We start from the raw sequence: 15,067 nt of genomic DNA on the forward strand, positions 1-15,067 counted from the left end.
AAATCCCGTCGGAGTTCACGACTCGTGGGTAAAGTGAATGTCGTCTATTCTGCAGGTCAAGATGGTACAGCCAATAAGTGATGTGTATTTCTCCCCAAATTCTCGCCTGCAATGTAACGCTGGCTGAACTATTCTAAGAGTACTGAACCTCGATGCTGAACTGGTCATTTTTGTCATCAATCAACGTGACCTTAACTCCCCAATCCGAGGCCTCAAACGACTTCTTCCCATTCATCGACAAAGTCCCGTCGTTCAATGGTTCCGCGCCATTGTCATCCCCGCAGCCGTTCGATCCGGGCGTTTCATCCAAGACCTTGATCGAACCCTCCGACGTGGCTAGCGTTGTATCAACGGTGTACAGAAGAACTCCCGGTGCGCAAATGTTTCCATCAACGCCTTTCGCAACACGAGCCTCAACAACCAAAGCAGAAGTGTCGCTCTGAGCAACGACAACAGCCTTGACACCGCCCTCAACTTCAACGGGAGTCAACGTATGCTTTGTCGTGCCACGTTCAAGAACGCAGTCAATGGCCTCATCGGCCAACCATCCAAGTCTCCATTTATCCCAAGCAAAGAAATCAGGCGCTACTCCTCCCACATTTCCCATGATACTCCATCCTCCAGTGTAGTAGCCAGTCAGCAGGTCCGGCGTATTAGGGTAGTAGTCGGGCAAACACATCGAGTGTCCTGTCTCGTGATTGACCGCCTTATAGCCCCACGAGATGTAGGGATCGGCGCCGAAAGTGACAGCTCTTCTGGAGACGAGTTTCCCATTCCGTGTAGAGACGCTGAAGCTGGATCCGAGTGATCGGGTCATCTTGTCATTGTTGCGTGTTGTCGCGATGTAAAGAATGTCTGTCTCGGCTGGTGGTGCTCTCGCGCCGTTGCTTGTATATGCGTCAAGAGCATCTTGGATATAAGATAGATGCTGTTCAGCACTGAAGCCTTCTTCCCATCTATAAGATGCTGCAGATTTGGGCATGCGGTAGAACTTGGAGGTATCGGCTGTGATATTGAGTTCAAGCTGGCCGTAGCTGGCTGTCTGGTACCATTTTGCTGCTCCTGGTACAAGAAGATCACGAAGGTCTTTGACGGATTCAGAAGCTGGTGATTGAGCGTCGGAAAAATCGACAAAGATCATGTAACCCTGGATCGTACCCGTTCCAGAAATACAGTCGTCCTGAAACCCATGTCCAACACTAAAGTGGGCATCGGTTCTTGGCAGTTTGCATGTCGTTGCAGCTGCCATCACCGAGGGCAATAATGCCGAAAGCAAAGATATCTTGAACAGCATTTCGTAAATAGCTGAGTATGGAGAGTTCCCACGGCATTTTGGACATCTATCCCAGTTTATATGCCAGATGTTTATTTAGTTTACTGGGTATGTGAAAGCTTGGGCCGGCAGATGGTGCGTTATGCTCCTAGCATGTTTTGTTTATATGGGAAACACGAGCGTTAAATGATAAGGATGGCGATGCGAAACAAGACCTTGAGTAAGCTCCTGTTTCAGATTGTTCGATAGCTATGTTGACAGATTTTGATGCCATATCTCCAGCGTATTGCAATCGAGATGTTATTTTTGCTGTGTTGTTTTGATCTATTCTGCCGAGATATCAATATGGCTTACATTAACTTAGACTTCTCAGAAAGGTGCCGTGGAAATGCCTATCAAAGAAAAGGAAGCAACATAGATCACACTTCCTATATAGCATATCATAGGTGAGATTGACGTTAGTAATGTTAGACACTTGAGCAGCTTCACTATTTTAGTACCCCTCTCATTCGATGCCGAGACGCATCTGTGGTTCTGCCGTGAGAGACCGCCCAATGCAGGCTGAGCTGAGGCATTTCGCATTCTCTGCAAACGTCGACAGGTGTAATAAGTGATCTCTGTTGCTACTTGTGGGACGGACAGCTTGAGTTCAGATGAAGCGTCTGCACACCAGGACAAAGCATAGCGCTCAAGGGTCGAACCCGGTACCCGAAGCTTCGGGAGCTAGTCAATTAGTTCCCAGCGGGGCCTCAGCAGGACAACCGAAACCCGTTGTTGAAACACCACTGCTTGGGCTAATTCAGCTATGGCCTGATCCAGACCTCGAGAGTGCCTCGCATATCCAGACAGAAGTAGAGTAGGCAGTCGGGTCCACTTTTCTCATGCGCTGCTAACTCAATTGCCTCGCCAAGTGTTGTTGCAATTCACGGGCTCGGAGGCCATGCCTGCAAGACTTGGAGAGACGGGGAAAAGCTGTGGCTTAGGGACTTTCTCCCTCACGATGTTCCAAATGCTCGAGTTTTGACCTTTGGGTATAATGCTGCTGTCGCTTTTACGCAGTCCAAGTCTAACATTAGGGACTTTGCAACTTCGCTTCTCGAGGGAATCCGCAACTTTCGGCGCAAGAACAAAGAAGCAGACGTATGTATCCTGAGCATCCTGGTTCCTCAAGAATCGTCAGTTTTGGTCCAGGCTAATGATTTGAGCAGCGAAAAATGATCTTCGTATGTCATAGTCTTGGAGGCATCGTGTTCAAACAGGTTAGGACGACGGATGATCGATTCGGAGCGAATGAGAGCTGATTTTGTCATTCAGGCGCTTGTAATTGCGCACGAAAAAGAAACTCGTTATGGTTCGATTGAGGAAGCAGTGGCGGGTGTCATCTTCCTCGGAACACCTCATCGAGGGGCCGATATTGCATACTGGTCCAAGTTATTAGCTAAGTTTGCCAACGTTTTGACTGCTGGTAAGATGCGCGAGGATCTACTGAAAGCTCTTGCCCCAAAGTCCACTGAACTCGGGACCATCTGCTCCCAATTTGTCGAGCGAGGCATGAGGCTTCAGATCTTCAGTCTTTATGAGAGGCATGAAACTTCTGGCTTAGGTTCTCTGGTAGGTTGACTGGTAGTCTTTGAGTATTCAAATGTTCTGATTTTATGCTTCTAGGTCGTTGATGAATTCTCTGCCATTTTGCATCTCCCCAACGAGACTCCGATACCTATGGAAGCTGATCATAGGGGTTTGTGCAAGTACCTGACGCCCTCTGACTCTTGCTATCGGACTGTGTTCAACTGTATTGAGGAGTTGATGGATAGCTTGATTGAGACTTCAGAACAGCCTTGTAGGTAGAAATAGCACAAGCTTCATGTGGCTTGTACGGCAATCCAACTGATGTTGGCTCGTTACAGACTTTGATTCATCCCAACGCGAATTTCTCTCCAAGCTCAGAGCTGTTGACCATGATACTGTCCTAAGCAAGATACCGGGAGGATGGACTCGATCGTCAAGGTGGTTTTTGGAACTTCCTGAGTTCAAATCTTGGAGAGTACTTCAAGGGCAACAAACACTTTGGCTATATGGTGTTCCTGGATCAGGCAAGACAGTACTTATGAAGAGCATCGTTGAATTCCTGAACAGCCAAAGCGATATTGCTTCCTCTCCAGTCATTTGGAAACCGATATCCTTCTTTTTTGATGACAAGGACCCTGAGAGGAAGACATCGGACTCTTTCATCCGATCAGTTCTTGACCAGATACTAGGTGACTCACGATGTGCTAGTGTCATTAGGTACCTCGATTTCGATCCGAGCAAGATTCCAGACACCGAGAAGAGTCTTTGGGAATGCTTTCAGACAATAGTCAAGCGATCTCGAGGTATCATATTTCAACTGGTCATCGACGCCATGGATGAAGCTCTTCGACATAATGAAAACCCACCGACTATAGTGGATAAACTACGCGATCTTGTCGAAAGCGATGCCAGCGGTCGTGTAAGGATGTTGCTATCCCATCGCGAGCAGCCCCCATATGGGTTTCTACAGCGCACAGATGCTGCTGTGATCAGCATAGACAACGAGAATACCCGAAAGAACGTCGATGAGTTCGTTCAAATGAAAGTTCGCAGTAGCCTCCAGGAATCAAAATTATCGTTATCTATGGCTTCCACCATCGAAGCAAAGATAGTCAAGAAGGCTCAAGGGAACTTCCTCTTTGCGACCTTGGCTTGGAAACAGTTTTCGAATGGTACCGTCCAATGGACTCGGGACAAGATCAAGGCTTCGCTCACCGGGCTTGACAAGACATCCGATGATCTAGTTGACTTTTATTGTCAACTTCTCAGCAATATTTCGAGCCGGTACAGGCAAAAGGCAAAGATTGCTTTTACCATCCTTCGACTCTGTAAAGAAAGTATTTCTCCAACCCAGCTTGCTACCATGGCAGTAATGATTGATATGGAGGGGATTGAACAAGATGAAGACCTGGAAGATCTTAAAGCTCAGGCTGCAGACTTTGAAGAGTATCTGGTTCAAGCATGCGAGTACATGGTCAAGATCGACAACAACTCAGTTCAGTTCGTTCATGTCTCTGTCAAAGACATGCTGTCAATGAGCTTGGACATGCACTCCCCAAGAAATCAATCGATTATCTCTGAGTTAACAGTGTCAAACTCTGAAGGTCAATCAATCATGCTTAATATCTGTTTGAAAACCATGCATTTGGAGCGACGCCGTCCTGAGAGTTGGCTGGAAACGTACGGAGCCATGACCGAAGCCCTCCGTTCTCTCCGCGAAACATTCTCTGGTCTCGTGCCAAATCACGAACAACTCACACAAATTGACGAACTAACAAACTCACATGTCGACAGTATGTCCAAGACCTCTTGTCTTGCGTATGCCGTTCGGAATTGGTTCCAGCACTACAAAGAAGCTTCGCCGTCAGTTGAACAAGACGTCAAGATTATAAATTTTCTAAGTACCATGAATGGATGCTTATGCTATCTGCTGTGGTACCAGTTACCGACAAAGGACGATGGTGGTAAAATGCCGTACCTTTCGAGGTATCCTGCTGCTCATCTGCCACTGGAGAGTTCTCGGACGATGACTCTTTTCAGAGTTATTGCTTTGGGTGACTTGCCACGCCTTGTCGGCGCTATTCTCCGTCGTGGAGTCAACATAAACTACCTCGCTGGCACCGTCACACCTCTCTCATGGTCTATCATATGCCGAAGAAGAGACTCATTTCAAGCCCTGCTCGAAAGCAATGAGATCGAAGTTAACTATCATGCTTACCGACAACGGGCTTCTATACATCACGCAGCCTCTTGTATCGAAGACACATTTTATATGGAGAGGCTCCTTGAATTTACAAACATCGATGTCAATGCAGTTGGCGATAATGGCACTCCGCTTCACGTTGCGATCTCTTCCAAGAATATTCAGGGGGCTGATAAGTTACTTAACCACCCTCGTGTGAATATATATTTCAAGGCTGATATGGAAGAATCTCCTTATTCTATGGCTTTCAGGCACAAGATATGGGAACCATTTCTGTTGAGGATATTGGACATGACTGAAAAGCCAAAGCCCCCTTCTACCAGGCAAGCGTACGGGACTTCACAACTTCTGTGGGCTGGCGTCCATGGTTGGACAAACATGGAGGAACGAATTCTTCGCGAGGATCATAACCAGGTTTTCCTGGTTGACCAAGAATCCAGAATGAATGCACTTGCGCACTACGCCTACTTTGGGCGCAAGGAAAAGTTGGCGTGGATCATTGACCGTCTTCCAACACATGGACTCTTGCTAAGAGGCGCTTCTGATCGATATGATCTACTCCATCTATGCGCAAGTCAGGACTGGGAGGATGTGGTACATCTGCTCCAACGGAAATACAAGTTGAAATCCCTCAAGTTTGATCATCAAGGACGGAATATGCTTCACTGGATTATGGAGCATGGTTGGGACTTGGACCGCTTTGATCTCTCGTGTTACAGTGTATCAGATCTCAATTCACAAGACCGAGATGGTCTAACGCCAATGCATATAGCTGCTTCAAACAGAAATATACATGCACTAGAAGTGCTGGTAATATCTGGAGCAGACCCATACCTGAAGGACAAGCGCGGCATGTCGCCAGCTCACCTTGCAGCGCAGGTTGGATGGAGGAAGGGGGTTGAGTATTTGACTGACACGTCCCATAGAGAGCTCGGGAGAACCAGGGACGGGGCCACGCTGCTCCATCTTGTTGCTATATGGTTTGAGGGTTCACTAGTCAGCAAGCTCCTCTGTTCGCGACAAGGTATGACAAACGCCAGAGATGGCAATAGACGAACGCCTCTACACTACGCTAGCATCAACGACAACGCATCTGCAATGATTGCACTCCTTGATGCTGGTGGGGAAATAAACGCAAGGGACGAGAATGGTATGACGCCACTGCATGAAGCTATTCGATGCCTTTCAGTCAAAACAGCAAGACTTCTCTTGAAACGTGGTGCAGACTTCAAAGCCATTGATGGTTTTGGGCAAACCTGTCTCCATCTCAGCGTCAGGTACAAGCACAATTATCTTCTCAAAAAGTTCATCAAGATTGGCCTTGCAGCCAACGCCTATGATAAATTCGGGATGAGCCCTCTCCATCGAGCCTGTTCCACTGGAGTCTCTGAGCATGTACAAATGCTTCTCGAGAAGGGCGCCTCGTACAAGGCCCGAAACACCCACCAGAGAAGTCCACTCGATATTGCTGTTCATAGAGAAAATGTCAAAGCCATCGAAGTGCTCATTTCATGGCTTGATCACGCCGCGAAAAGAGGTGACAAGAAACCCAGGAGGAGTCGCACAAGACAGGAGCTTCTTGACCAGGCACTGTTGCTGGCGTACCAGTTTGGTTGTGAAAAAGCAAGCGCCAAACTTCGATCCGCTGGGGCCAAGGCTGATAAAAGCACCATAAGTGTTCGTCAAGTATATATGGATGGCCCTTCACCAGAGTCACGTTGGCCACTGAAGCCTTACAAATCACAAGCCCGCAGTGCAATAAACAAGGAATTGTAATGCTATGAAAATGACAGTTGCTAGTACCTGAGACTAAAGAGCCACAAACTTTGTACAAAAATTATTTGCCCCTGAACCAGCGCCGCAAAAACTGGCGATAGCTTCAATAGCGTGACAAAAAGGAGTTGAAACAAATCGATAGCGTGGAGGGACCAAGGCCCAAAACATCGTTAGTCTAGGGTGGGACAGATAGTCGGACGCTGATTGGCGGCTGGGCGCGCTATTAACAGAATGCGTTTTCAGGTGACAGGGATCAGAATCTGAGGACAAAGACAGGGCTAGTCCAGGGGTTTATCGGGACTTGGCCATCGGATCAGGTTATCGCGACAGTCACTGAAGAGCAGTTATTTTTCTTGAAACTTACAAATGGAGAATTGACAGTGCCGAGATGATAAGGCTCAGAGTACGGTGTACGGATATTCCTACAGGAATGACTCCCAGCCATGAGCATCATCGTCAAAGCAAGGGGGCGGAGCCCAGCAGCCATCCAATTAAAACCCGTTTCAAGTGGCGTCTTTAGCTTCAGCTGAGGAATCGTGCTATAACAAGGAACCCCCTCTTTTACAGCTCAAATGAAGATAGAAGTAATCGATAGAGGAGAATGTTTCTCCTATTCAACGACTGAACTGTGAAGCATCAACTGACGATAGCAGTGGACATTTGAGGGGCGTTGTTGAGGCAGAGGGCTGGTTTGGCTCAAATCGTGGCGCCCGACCGTTGAGTCTGATGCTAGCGACGGCAGTTTCGGGAGGAGGAAAACAGAGTTACAGCCCTGCAACATTCAAAGTTTAGATTTGGGTTGTAATTTTCGATGTAGTGGCACATGATCAAGCGCTGAATGGTGATGATGTGAGATTGGGAGCGCTGACGGTGCTAGAAGAATGGCTCTTCAACCCAAAAAGCGCAGTACTTGATGGCAAAGCTCTCGAAAGAGCAATTCTGGCGATGCGCTTCGAGAAACACGCGGGAAGAGTGACGAGATCTGGTAAGAAATTGCTTGGCGGAAAGGATCCATTAAAGGGACCAACACCAAAAAGTAAGCGTAAGCACCCCCGCATCGCGTGCAACCTACAGTGCCCAGTACAGTATCACCATGAGCAAAGACTCTAATAATAACCTTATGAAGACAATCTTCAATCCCATCAATCTAATCCGCGAAATAACAATTCATCAGAAACAAAGCAGCAAGGTTAATTCCCAACTACCGTGGCCTCATGGTCCCCTTTTTTTCTCAGGCGTTGTCACAGATTGATTACAGTGGATCAACGAGGCGTCAAGCCTTGACCAACCGTTATGAAGCGCTACCTGTACTGAGACAAGCACAACAAGATCGCTACGGTAGGGAGAGAAAAAGATACTGTATCTAAAGTAAGAACCCCCTGGTTAAAAAGAGAGTCAGGGGTCTGTCTCTATTCCTTTATTCCCCTCTCTGAGCTGAGCTGTCTGTCACTTTCCTGTTTTACTTTATTTTTTATTTTTCTTGCTTTCTGACATTCGTTTCCTTACATTCTTTATCATCCATCACACAGCAATTAATCGTCCGATCGCCGGAAAATGGCCGTTCCAAGGTCAAACAGAGCCGTGCTCTTGGCCGCCGTCGTTTTCGTCACCATATTTCTCGGTCTTGCGCATTTCCACCTCAACTCTCCCTCCGAGTCAACACCAGCCGCAAAGAGCGGAGTGTAAGCCCTTCCATTTCCCCCTCTTTTCGCAGCGATAAACTTTATCTGACAATTTTTCTTTTTAACAGCGACGAGCCCGCGCCTTTTGTTCCCGAGAAAGAAGCCGCCGCTGCTGCACCGACTTTCGTACCCGGCGAAGATGAAGAGATCGGCGCGACACCCGCTGTTGAGGTCGTAGCTGAGACGCCCAAGCCCGAGGAGCATCACCATGCTGTCACGCCCGATAAGCCTGAGGCTGATCCTGCGGAGGAGCCCAGCGATCCTGAGGAGATTGCTGAGGCTGAGGAGCTTGCTGCGAATGCCTCTCCTACTCCTGCCGCTGCTTCGCCCGCCGCTGAGCAGGAGCAGGAGCAAGAGCAAGAGCAGGAGCAGGAGCACGAACACGAGCACGTCCATGAGCATGAAGAAGAGTTCGTCCCCGAAACCGAAGTCGAAGAAACACCTGAAGCTCCCGCCATTCCCGAAGCGCCCACCGGTCCTAACCTCGATGCCTTCACGCCTGAGCAATGGATCAAGCCCGCCGTAAAGGTCAACGACCCCGAATACTACCCCTACGGCCACTGGCCCTCCAAGCTTCCCTCCGACAAGCCCATCTGGACCAAGCCCCTCGGCAAGAAGCTCTGCATCATCGACCTCGAGAGTCGTCGCTTCGATAAGCCCGGCCAGATCTGGTCCGACGAAATGACGTGGAACAAGAGCCGAGAAGTCCACGGCCCATCCGGTGGCACACTGAACCACTGGGTCTACTGTACGTCCTTCGCTTCACCCTCCCCCAGCGCTCGCTGCGTACTAATGTCTCAATAGCCAAAATCCACGGATACCAGTACTACCACATCAAGATCAACGGCTACCCCGACCGTCGCGATTCATGGAAGAAGCCCTCCGTCCTCTCGCAGGTTCTGAAGAAGCACGACGTCTGTGTCTTCATCGACTCTGACGCTCTCTTCAACCGTCTCGACCTTCCCCTAGAGTGGCTCATGAACTACTGGAGCATTTCTCCCCAGAACAACTCCCTCGCCCTCCCCTACGATCCCGACACCCAGCATAACCGCGACCGACGAGGAAACCTGTTCCTGAACACTGGTTTCATGATCATGCAGAACAAGAACAAGACATACGAGATCTTCAAGGAGTGGGATGACTGTGCCAACGACGGCGGCAAATTCCCCGGCTGCACTGAGTTCCGCAACCGAAAGGGCTGGCAACCAACTGACCAGGGCGGTTTCGGCACATTCATCCGCTACGAGTATCCCGATGAGATTCTCTCCCTGCCTTGTACCGAGGCCAACGGCTTTCCCGAGAGCCGCTCAGGCTGCGACGGAAAATTCATCAAGCACGTCTGGATCGGCAAGGAGGATCGTCTCGTCCAGGCCGTCGGTGCTGTTTTCCCTGGAGTTCTCCTCGAGACTTTCCACAAGCAGTTCCTCAAGGAGTCGGAGAGCTTCAAGACTTCCGAGGATGATCTGATCAAGCAAAACGGTATGCCTTGGTAACCGGTTCTTATTTTTTAGTGCTGGAGTTTTGTGCTTTACAGTGTCGATCGGCGTTTCAATTCCCCATGTCTACAGTTTGAAGATCAATACATGGGAGTCGGGTGTATAAATAGAGAATGTAATGGGATATAGATCTACGAGGAAGGGAGAGGTACAGCAAAGCCTGAATATACTTGAAGTTTAACTGTTCATTTGGTCCTCCCGACAAGTCACTACGCTCGGCGCATGTAACACCAGACTTCACCTCGATCCCTCGAAGGTTTGCGGAAGTCTTAGATCCTCTTTAGGAGACTTGAGTATGAACAAACCCTAAAGTTTAAGGAGTTTATATCTTCTCATCCTGAACGCCGGTCTTCGCATTAGCCTTTCTGGTCTGTGCCATCTCCCAAAGAGATATCAGGTCTTTGTATTGTTGAGTTTGTTTTGACTCAAAAGGTTGTTGTGAGATTGTGAAAGAGTGGGACTTTAGATGTAAAAAATGAACTTCTGGTAGAACTGAGTTTGGCTCTAAGTAACTGATATTGGGTCTGGCTAGAACATGTAAACGGTAATTCCTGAGCCTGAGGATCAGGAGTAATTCAGCATTGAGGCCGGCGATTCATGAGCTACTCCGTGACAGCGCATTCAGGGATGGCCATTGTCGACTTAAAAAATATTCAGGGACAGAAGGTTAACCTGAATATTCTGCTTAGATATTTTTTATTATTTGTTTTACTTTCCTAAAGTATTTCCCTACTGCTATAATTCTTCTTAAGATAACTTTAATAAAGATCTATAAATGAAATATATAATTAAAATAAATAGTTAAAATAAATAGTTAAAAATGAGTTACTTTAATTTTAGAAAGTTATATAAAATGTAGATTTTATATGCTTTTATTAACATAGGACCAACTTTCTAAGTTCTATGCAGCAATTATAAGCTCTTGGCAATAAGTTTTGACACCAAATAACATGTGCATATTGCCTTCTGGAAGCTTGAGTTAACTGGGCTTTTTCCGTGTCTTGACTTGGTATGTCTCGTTGAAGCATCATAAGCTCTAACTATCAATCAACAGTGAATAACACTAAGGTCTGCGTGGTGAGTCTAAGCTCTCAGCGACAGATCTCAGCTGAAACAGTGAATAGCACATTTGGACCTTACCGTGAATGGTTTATCCATAGAACAGGGCATCAGTCACTCGAAGTATTCCTCAGTGATGCTCAGAACAACCATTATTGCTGCATTATAAAAGCTCGTCTCGCGACCTCGCATCTTTGACTGGGACAAACTCAACGATTCATTTACACAAAACCTCTTCTTGCTATCAAGAACTGATCAACCACTTCTAGCAATCATGCCCGGTTCCATTTCAGGCTATGAAACCCTATGTGGAAGCTGGCTGGAGCAGCCAAATGTCATCGTGTCCAGGGAAGGGATCTCACAGTTACGACGGCGTAGAAAGGAAAAAGCGATTTAGTTTTGGACATGCTGCAGTTGTCGGACATCACACACTGAATCTTCCATAATCCAATGCACTGGATGCAACAAATCGAGATGCCAATGTTGCGAAGTAGAAGAGAAGAGTGGTCAGAGTACGACACCCAGATCAGTATCAGTGGTGACACCACGGGAGACTCGGTCGACTTATCCAGTCAGAATACAAGGACATAAGATCTGTTACCACGATGGGAGGGAGGGCTTGAGAATGATACTTAAATAAAGTAGAATACTCATTTTCAAGAAATGCCAAATATCTGTTGAGGGGCTAGATTCGCCTTGCTCGAGCGTCTAAACCCCTTCAGTGAGAGAAATTCTGAAGGCGATCTCGCGAAAATTACGTATTAATGATGAAGCTAAGTACTGCACGGTCTGGGTTGAGTTTTATACATGTCGTATCATGTCATTGTGTGACACTGCCTGTCGTCTAATATATCGTCTAATGTAACCGTAATGGGAATTATCCATGTTAAACATGTATACCTGTAAAGTTACACGAGTGAAGACTCTACCCTTTTCTGCCTAATATGTTGTGTCGCCTTGATAGTGGCCTAGCTACCTATATAAGAGTTGTGTCCACCCCCGTATTATCACATATCTGAACTTTTGGAGGTTCATAATCGAACCTTGTACTACCAACCATTCTCTCATCTTTCCCCCTTCGGAAAATAATTTATGGGTTGGTATTAAGGCGAATCATTTATTAATCATTTACATTAATAAAATTACTAAGGAGTTTCTTGGGATCATAATGAGCAACAAAACGACAACAAAGAGACATAGGCACGGCCCCTTAAAAAGAAAAGTGAGAAGTCATGATAAGCTGGCGCAGCTGGTAGACTATATAAGTAACCAGATTCTCGCTAAAAGTGCTGCAGAGTCTGAGGGAGTCAAAGACAATGGGAATCTTCAACAAAGCCCGGAGCTTGCGCAAGGAATGCTTAAGATTTTGAATGATATATACGCTGATCCTGAAAAGATTGGGGCGAAAAACTTGGTTGATTGGTTCATAACCAACGGTGGCAAGGGGCCCCGACGTAGGTATCAAGCCGAAGTGGTCAACCATTTCTGTCACTCAAACGAGCTTCAAGAACTACAGTCCAACAGCTCCAATATCTCATCCAGAAAGTCATGTCTTATTGATGACAGAACGAGCAACGGCATAGTTTCGACCAGCAATGGCAACCGGAAGCCTCTGACTTCCCACGGGATGTATATTAGACTCGTGGAAAAGGTAGACCTCTCCTCTTCCCAAATTGAGCATCAGTGGTAATTGAGATATTAGAGATTCCACGAGTCGCCATCTAACGGGGGTTTCAAAAAGCCTAACACAGACCGTAGACTGGTGTAAGAACTTCTAGGAGCTTCTATCGTCTTTCGAAACTTCCATGCTGATATAACTCTAGCTTTATTATGAACCCAGATAGCCATGCATTTGTCAGTGTAATGGCAACGGCTCCTGGGTATCAAAGGAATGCTTTAGTACACTTTTTATACTCATATATTGCTTTTCAGCCTTATATAGGAGTCCTGTCCAAGGTAAGCATGACGCACCATGTAAAATCCTCCGTCAATTTAACTTATTCCATACATAGCCACAAGGTCTCGTCACATATGAGCTCTCATTCCATTTGCCCTTCTACTCATGGAAACTGACCCAACATGAGCCACGAGACATACGGTTCAGACGAGATGGTAGTCCCCTGAGAAAGATTCATAATATGAGCTGTCTTCGATGCAATTCTCCGATAAGCCCCACGATCGACTACCTTTGTCAAGCACAAATTGCAGTATGCATTACGCCAATGGGCGACGGAATTTGGACTGGCTATTGTTTTGTCGATACATACTTTCAATCTGAAGATGAGAGGCAATGCGTTGAAGATTATTGTGACAGAGGCATGCAGGTCGACCCTTTTACCACCGGAAAACACGATGCTGATATGCCGATCTTAAATCCCGATGACTACTTCCTGATCTCTCTTCAACACCAACTAGTTGTTTTCAAGGACGAATGGATGAACACAGCACAAAGATTTAAAGAGAGAGTGGAAACATATGTAATTACTCCAATGCTCCGGATTTCGAACACAACTAATTCTTGCGCAGGTCGATGAGTTTGACTTTGCATTGGCTAGCAAAGAATCCCAACAGCCGTTGGCATGGCTTCGGCATGCAAGACGCAAGTTGACCGAGCTGGTCGTGTGCTTGGAGACAACCATCGACTGCTGGGATAACTTCACTTATCCGGACCATATGCAAACACGCTATGGACGCCAATCAATGGTGTCTATTGAGCAAACTTTCGCAGAGGTAAGGAACTGCTTGAAGGAATTATACAATATCCGCACCCTTTGTGACGAGCACGAAAGAACAGTAAGGCAGTCCCCAATGACACGGGACGACACTCACACCGACATAGCTAAATCTCCACAACATCGACGAACAATACCGGATTTCCCGCATGCAGGCCCAAGTTGCTGAAAGTACACAAGTTCTTAGCTGCTTTCTACTCTACGTGTGTTTATCACATACGATGTGCGTGTAAATGTGCTGATTCACCTTGGCAGGTTGTGTCGCCCATTACCCTCGCGGCGGCAATCCTCTCTATGCAGGAGGAAGCAATCCCTGACTTTTTGGGACCTACCAAGCTCTCATTCTTTTTGTTGACGCCGATGCTGATACTTCTTGTTTCTTTGGTTGCTCGGTTGGTTCAGCATTGGGATAAGGTTCAATTGTACATGTCTCATCCAGGCAATTGGGTTCAAGGTCGCAAAAGAGATGTCAATCTTGGGATCGTCTAGTGGTTTGTACGGGTTTCTGTTTATCCAATATCCTTTATTTCCTCTATAGATCACTTTTCTTAAGTCCATTTGCATCTTGCTCATCGAATCCTTGCGTTGCGACAGATGGTCGTGTCCAATCAAGCTGCAACTCATTCATCGGCACATCCCACAGAATCTTTTGCTCGTCCTTCACCACGACAAAGCCCGCCTTCTTATAAAGATACAAGGAAGCTTCCTGGGTATTCGATGTAAAAAGCGTAACTTTGTCGAACTTCTGCTGCTCGATAAAATCCATCGCTGTCGCCATCAAGCGCTTCCCTACTCCAAGCCCACGAGCTCGCTCGTCAACGATGAAGCCACGTATTTGAGCCGTGTTGGGCTGTTGAAGGTGCTCTGCGTCGATCAAGATAGTCCCCACAATCTTTTGAGTGAAGTCAGCGGAATTGTCAGAGGGTGTTGACTGAACTGCTGCGAAGATTTGGTTGCGAGGGTTGGTGAGTCTTTGGATGAGGTCGGCCCAGCTTTTGGCGAGGGAGGTTTCGAACGCAAGACCCCAGGAGTTATATGGATGGTAGTAGGCTATGTGCATCTCAAGACATCTGGCTAGCAAGCCAGGACGATATCCTGGCTCAATGGTGACGTTTGTCTCGGGGATTGTCATAGTTGTCGCTAGATAGGGCTTGATTAGGGAGTAAGATGGGCGAAATGCTGCTGACACTGTCCATATCTTATCAGTGAGGAATGCAAGGCCGAGGGGTCAATTGACACACGTCACTGGTCATTGCTCACAGGTCTTGGCACGCCTT

General features: G+C 47.1%; 5 protein-coding genes across 5 annotated transcripts; 3 read left to right on the top strand and 2 right to left on the bottom strand.

Annotated features, from left to right (window-relative positions):
• Positions 1–133: 133 nt before the first annotated feature.
• FOBCDRAFT_244156 (uncharacterized protein) lies at positions 134–1,294 on the bottom strand (the record flags this gene model as incomplete). The annotated part of the gene is made up of 1 exon (XM_031191106.2): positions 134–1,294. One exon carries the CDS (start codon positions 1,292–1,294, stop codon positions 134–136), a length of 1,161 nt encoding a protein of 386 aa, XP_031032337.2.
• An 808-nt stretch (positions 1,295–2,102) lies between these two features.
• On the top strand, positions 2,103–3,258 carry FOBCDRAFT_232269 (uncharacterized protein). The gene is made up of 5 exons (XM_059609891.1): positions 2,103–2,129; positions 2,185–2,413; positions 2,482–2,532; positions 2,588–2,884; positions 2,939–3,258. Exons 3-5 carry the CDS (start codon positions 2,488–2,490, stop codon positions 3,119–3,121), a joined length of 525 nt encoding a protein of 174 aa, XP_059465975.1. The 5' UTR covers positions 2,103–2,129; positions 2,185–2,413; positions 2,482–2,487; the 3' UTR covers positions 3,122–3,258.
• A 4,927-nt stretch (positions 3,259–8,185) lies between these two features.
• On the top strand, positions 8,186–10,187 carry FOBCDRAFT_232271 (uncharacterized protein). Its single transcript, XM_031191108.3, has 3 exons — positions 8,186–8,503; positions 8,572–9,251; positions 9,308–10,187. Exons 1-3 carry the CDS (start codon positions 8,376–8,378, stop codon positions 9,994–9,996), a joined length of 1,497 nt encoding a protein of 498 aa, XP_031032339.2. The 5' UTR covers positions 8,186–8,375; the 3' UTR covers positions 9,997–10,187.
• A 3,093-nt stretch (positions 10,188–13,280) lies between these two features.
• Positions 13,281–14,279, top strand: FOBCDRAFT_280060 (uncharacterized protein; the record flags this gene model as incomplete). The annotated part of the gene is made up of 4 exons (XM_059611571.1): positions 13,281–13,535; positions 13,585–13,788; positions 13,898–13,993; positions 14,046–14,279. 4 exons carry the CDS (start codon positions 13,281–13,283, stop codon positions 14,277–14,279), a joined length of 789 nt encoding a protein of 262 aa, XP_059465976.1.
• Positions 14,280–14,281: 2 nt separating this feature from the next.
• FOBCDRAFT_232272 (acyl-CoA N-acyltransferase) lies at positions 14,282–14,931 on the bottom strand. The gene has a single exon (XM_031191110.3). It carries the CDS (start codon positions 14,920–14,922, stop codon positions 14,323–14,325), a length of 600 nt encoding a protein of 199 aa, XP_031032341.2. The 5' UTR covers positions 14,923–14,931; the 3' UTR covers positions 14,282–14,322.
• Positions 14,932–15,067: the final 136 nt, after the last annotated feature.

Source organism: Fusarium oxysporum, chromosome X, assembly GCF_013085055.1.
Source record: "Fusarium oxysporum Fo47 chromosome X, complete sequence".
NCBI lineage: Eukaryota > Fungi > Ascomycota > Sordariomycetes > Hypocreales > Nectriaceae > Fusarium > Fusarium oxysporum.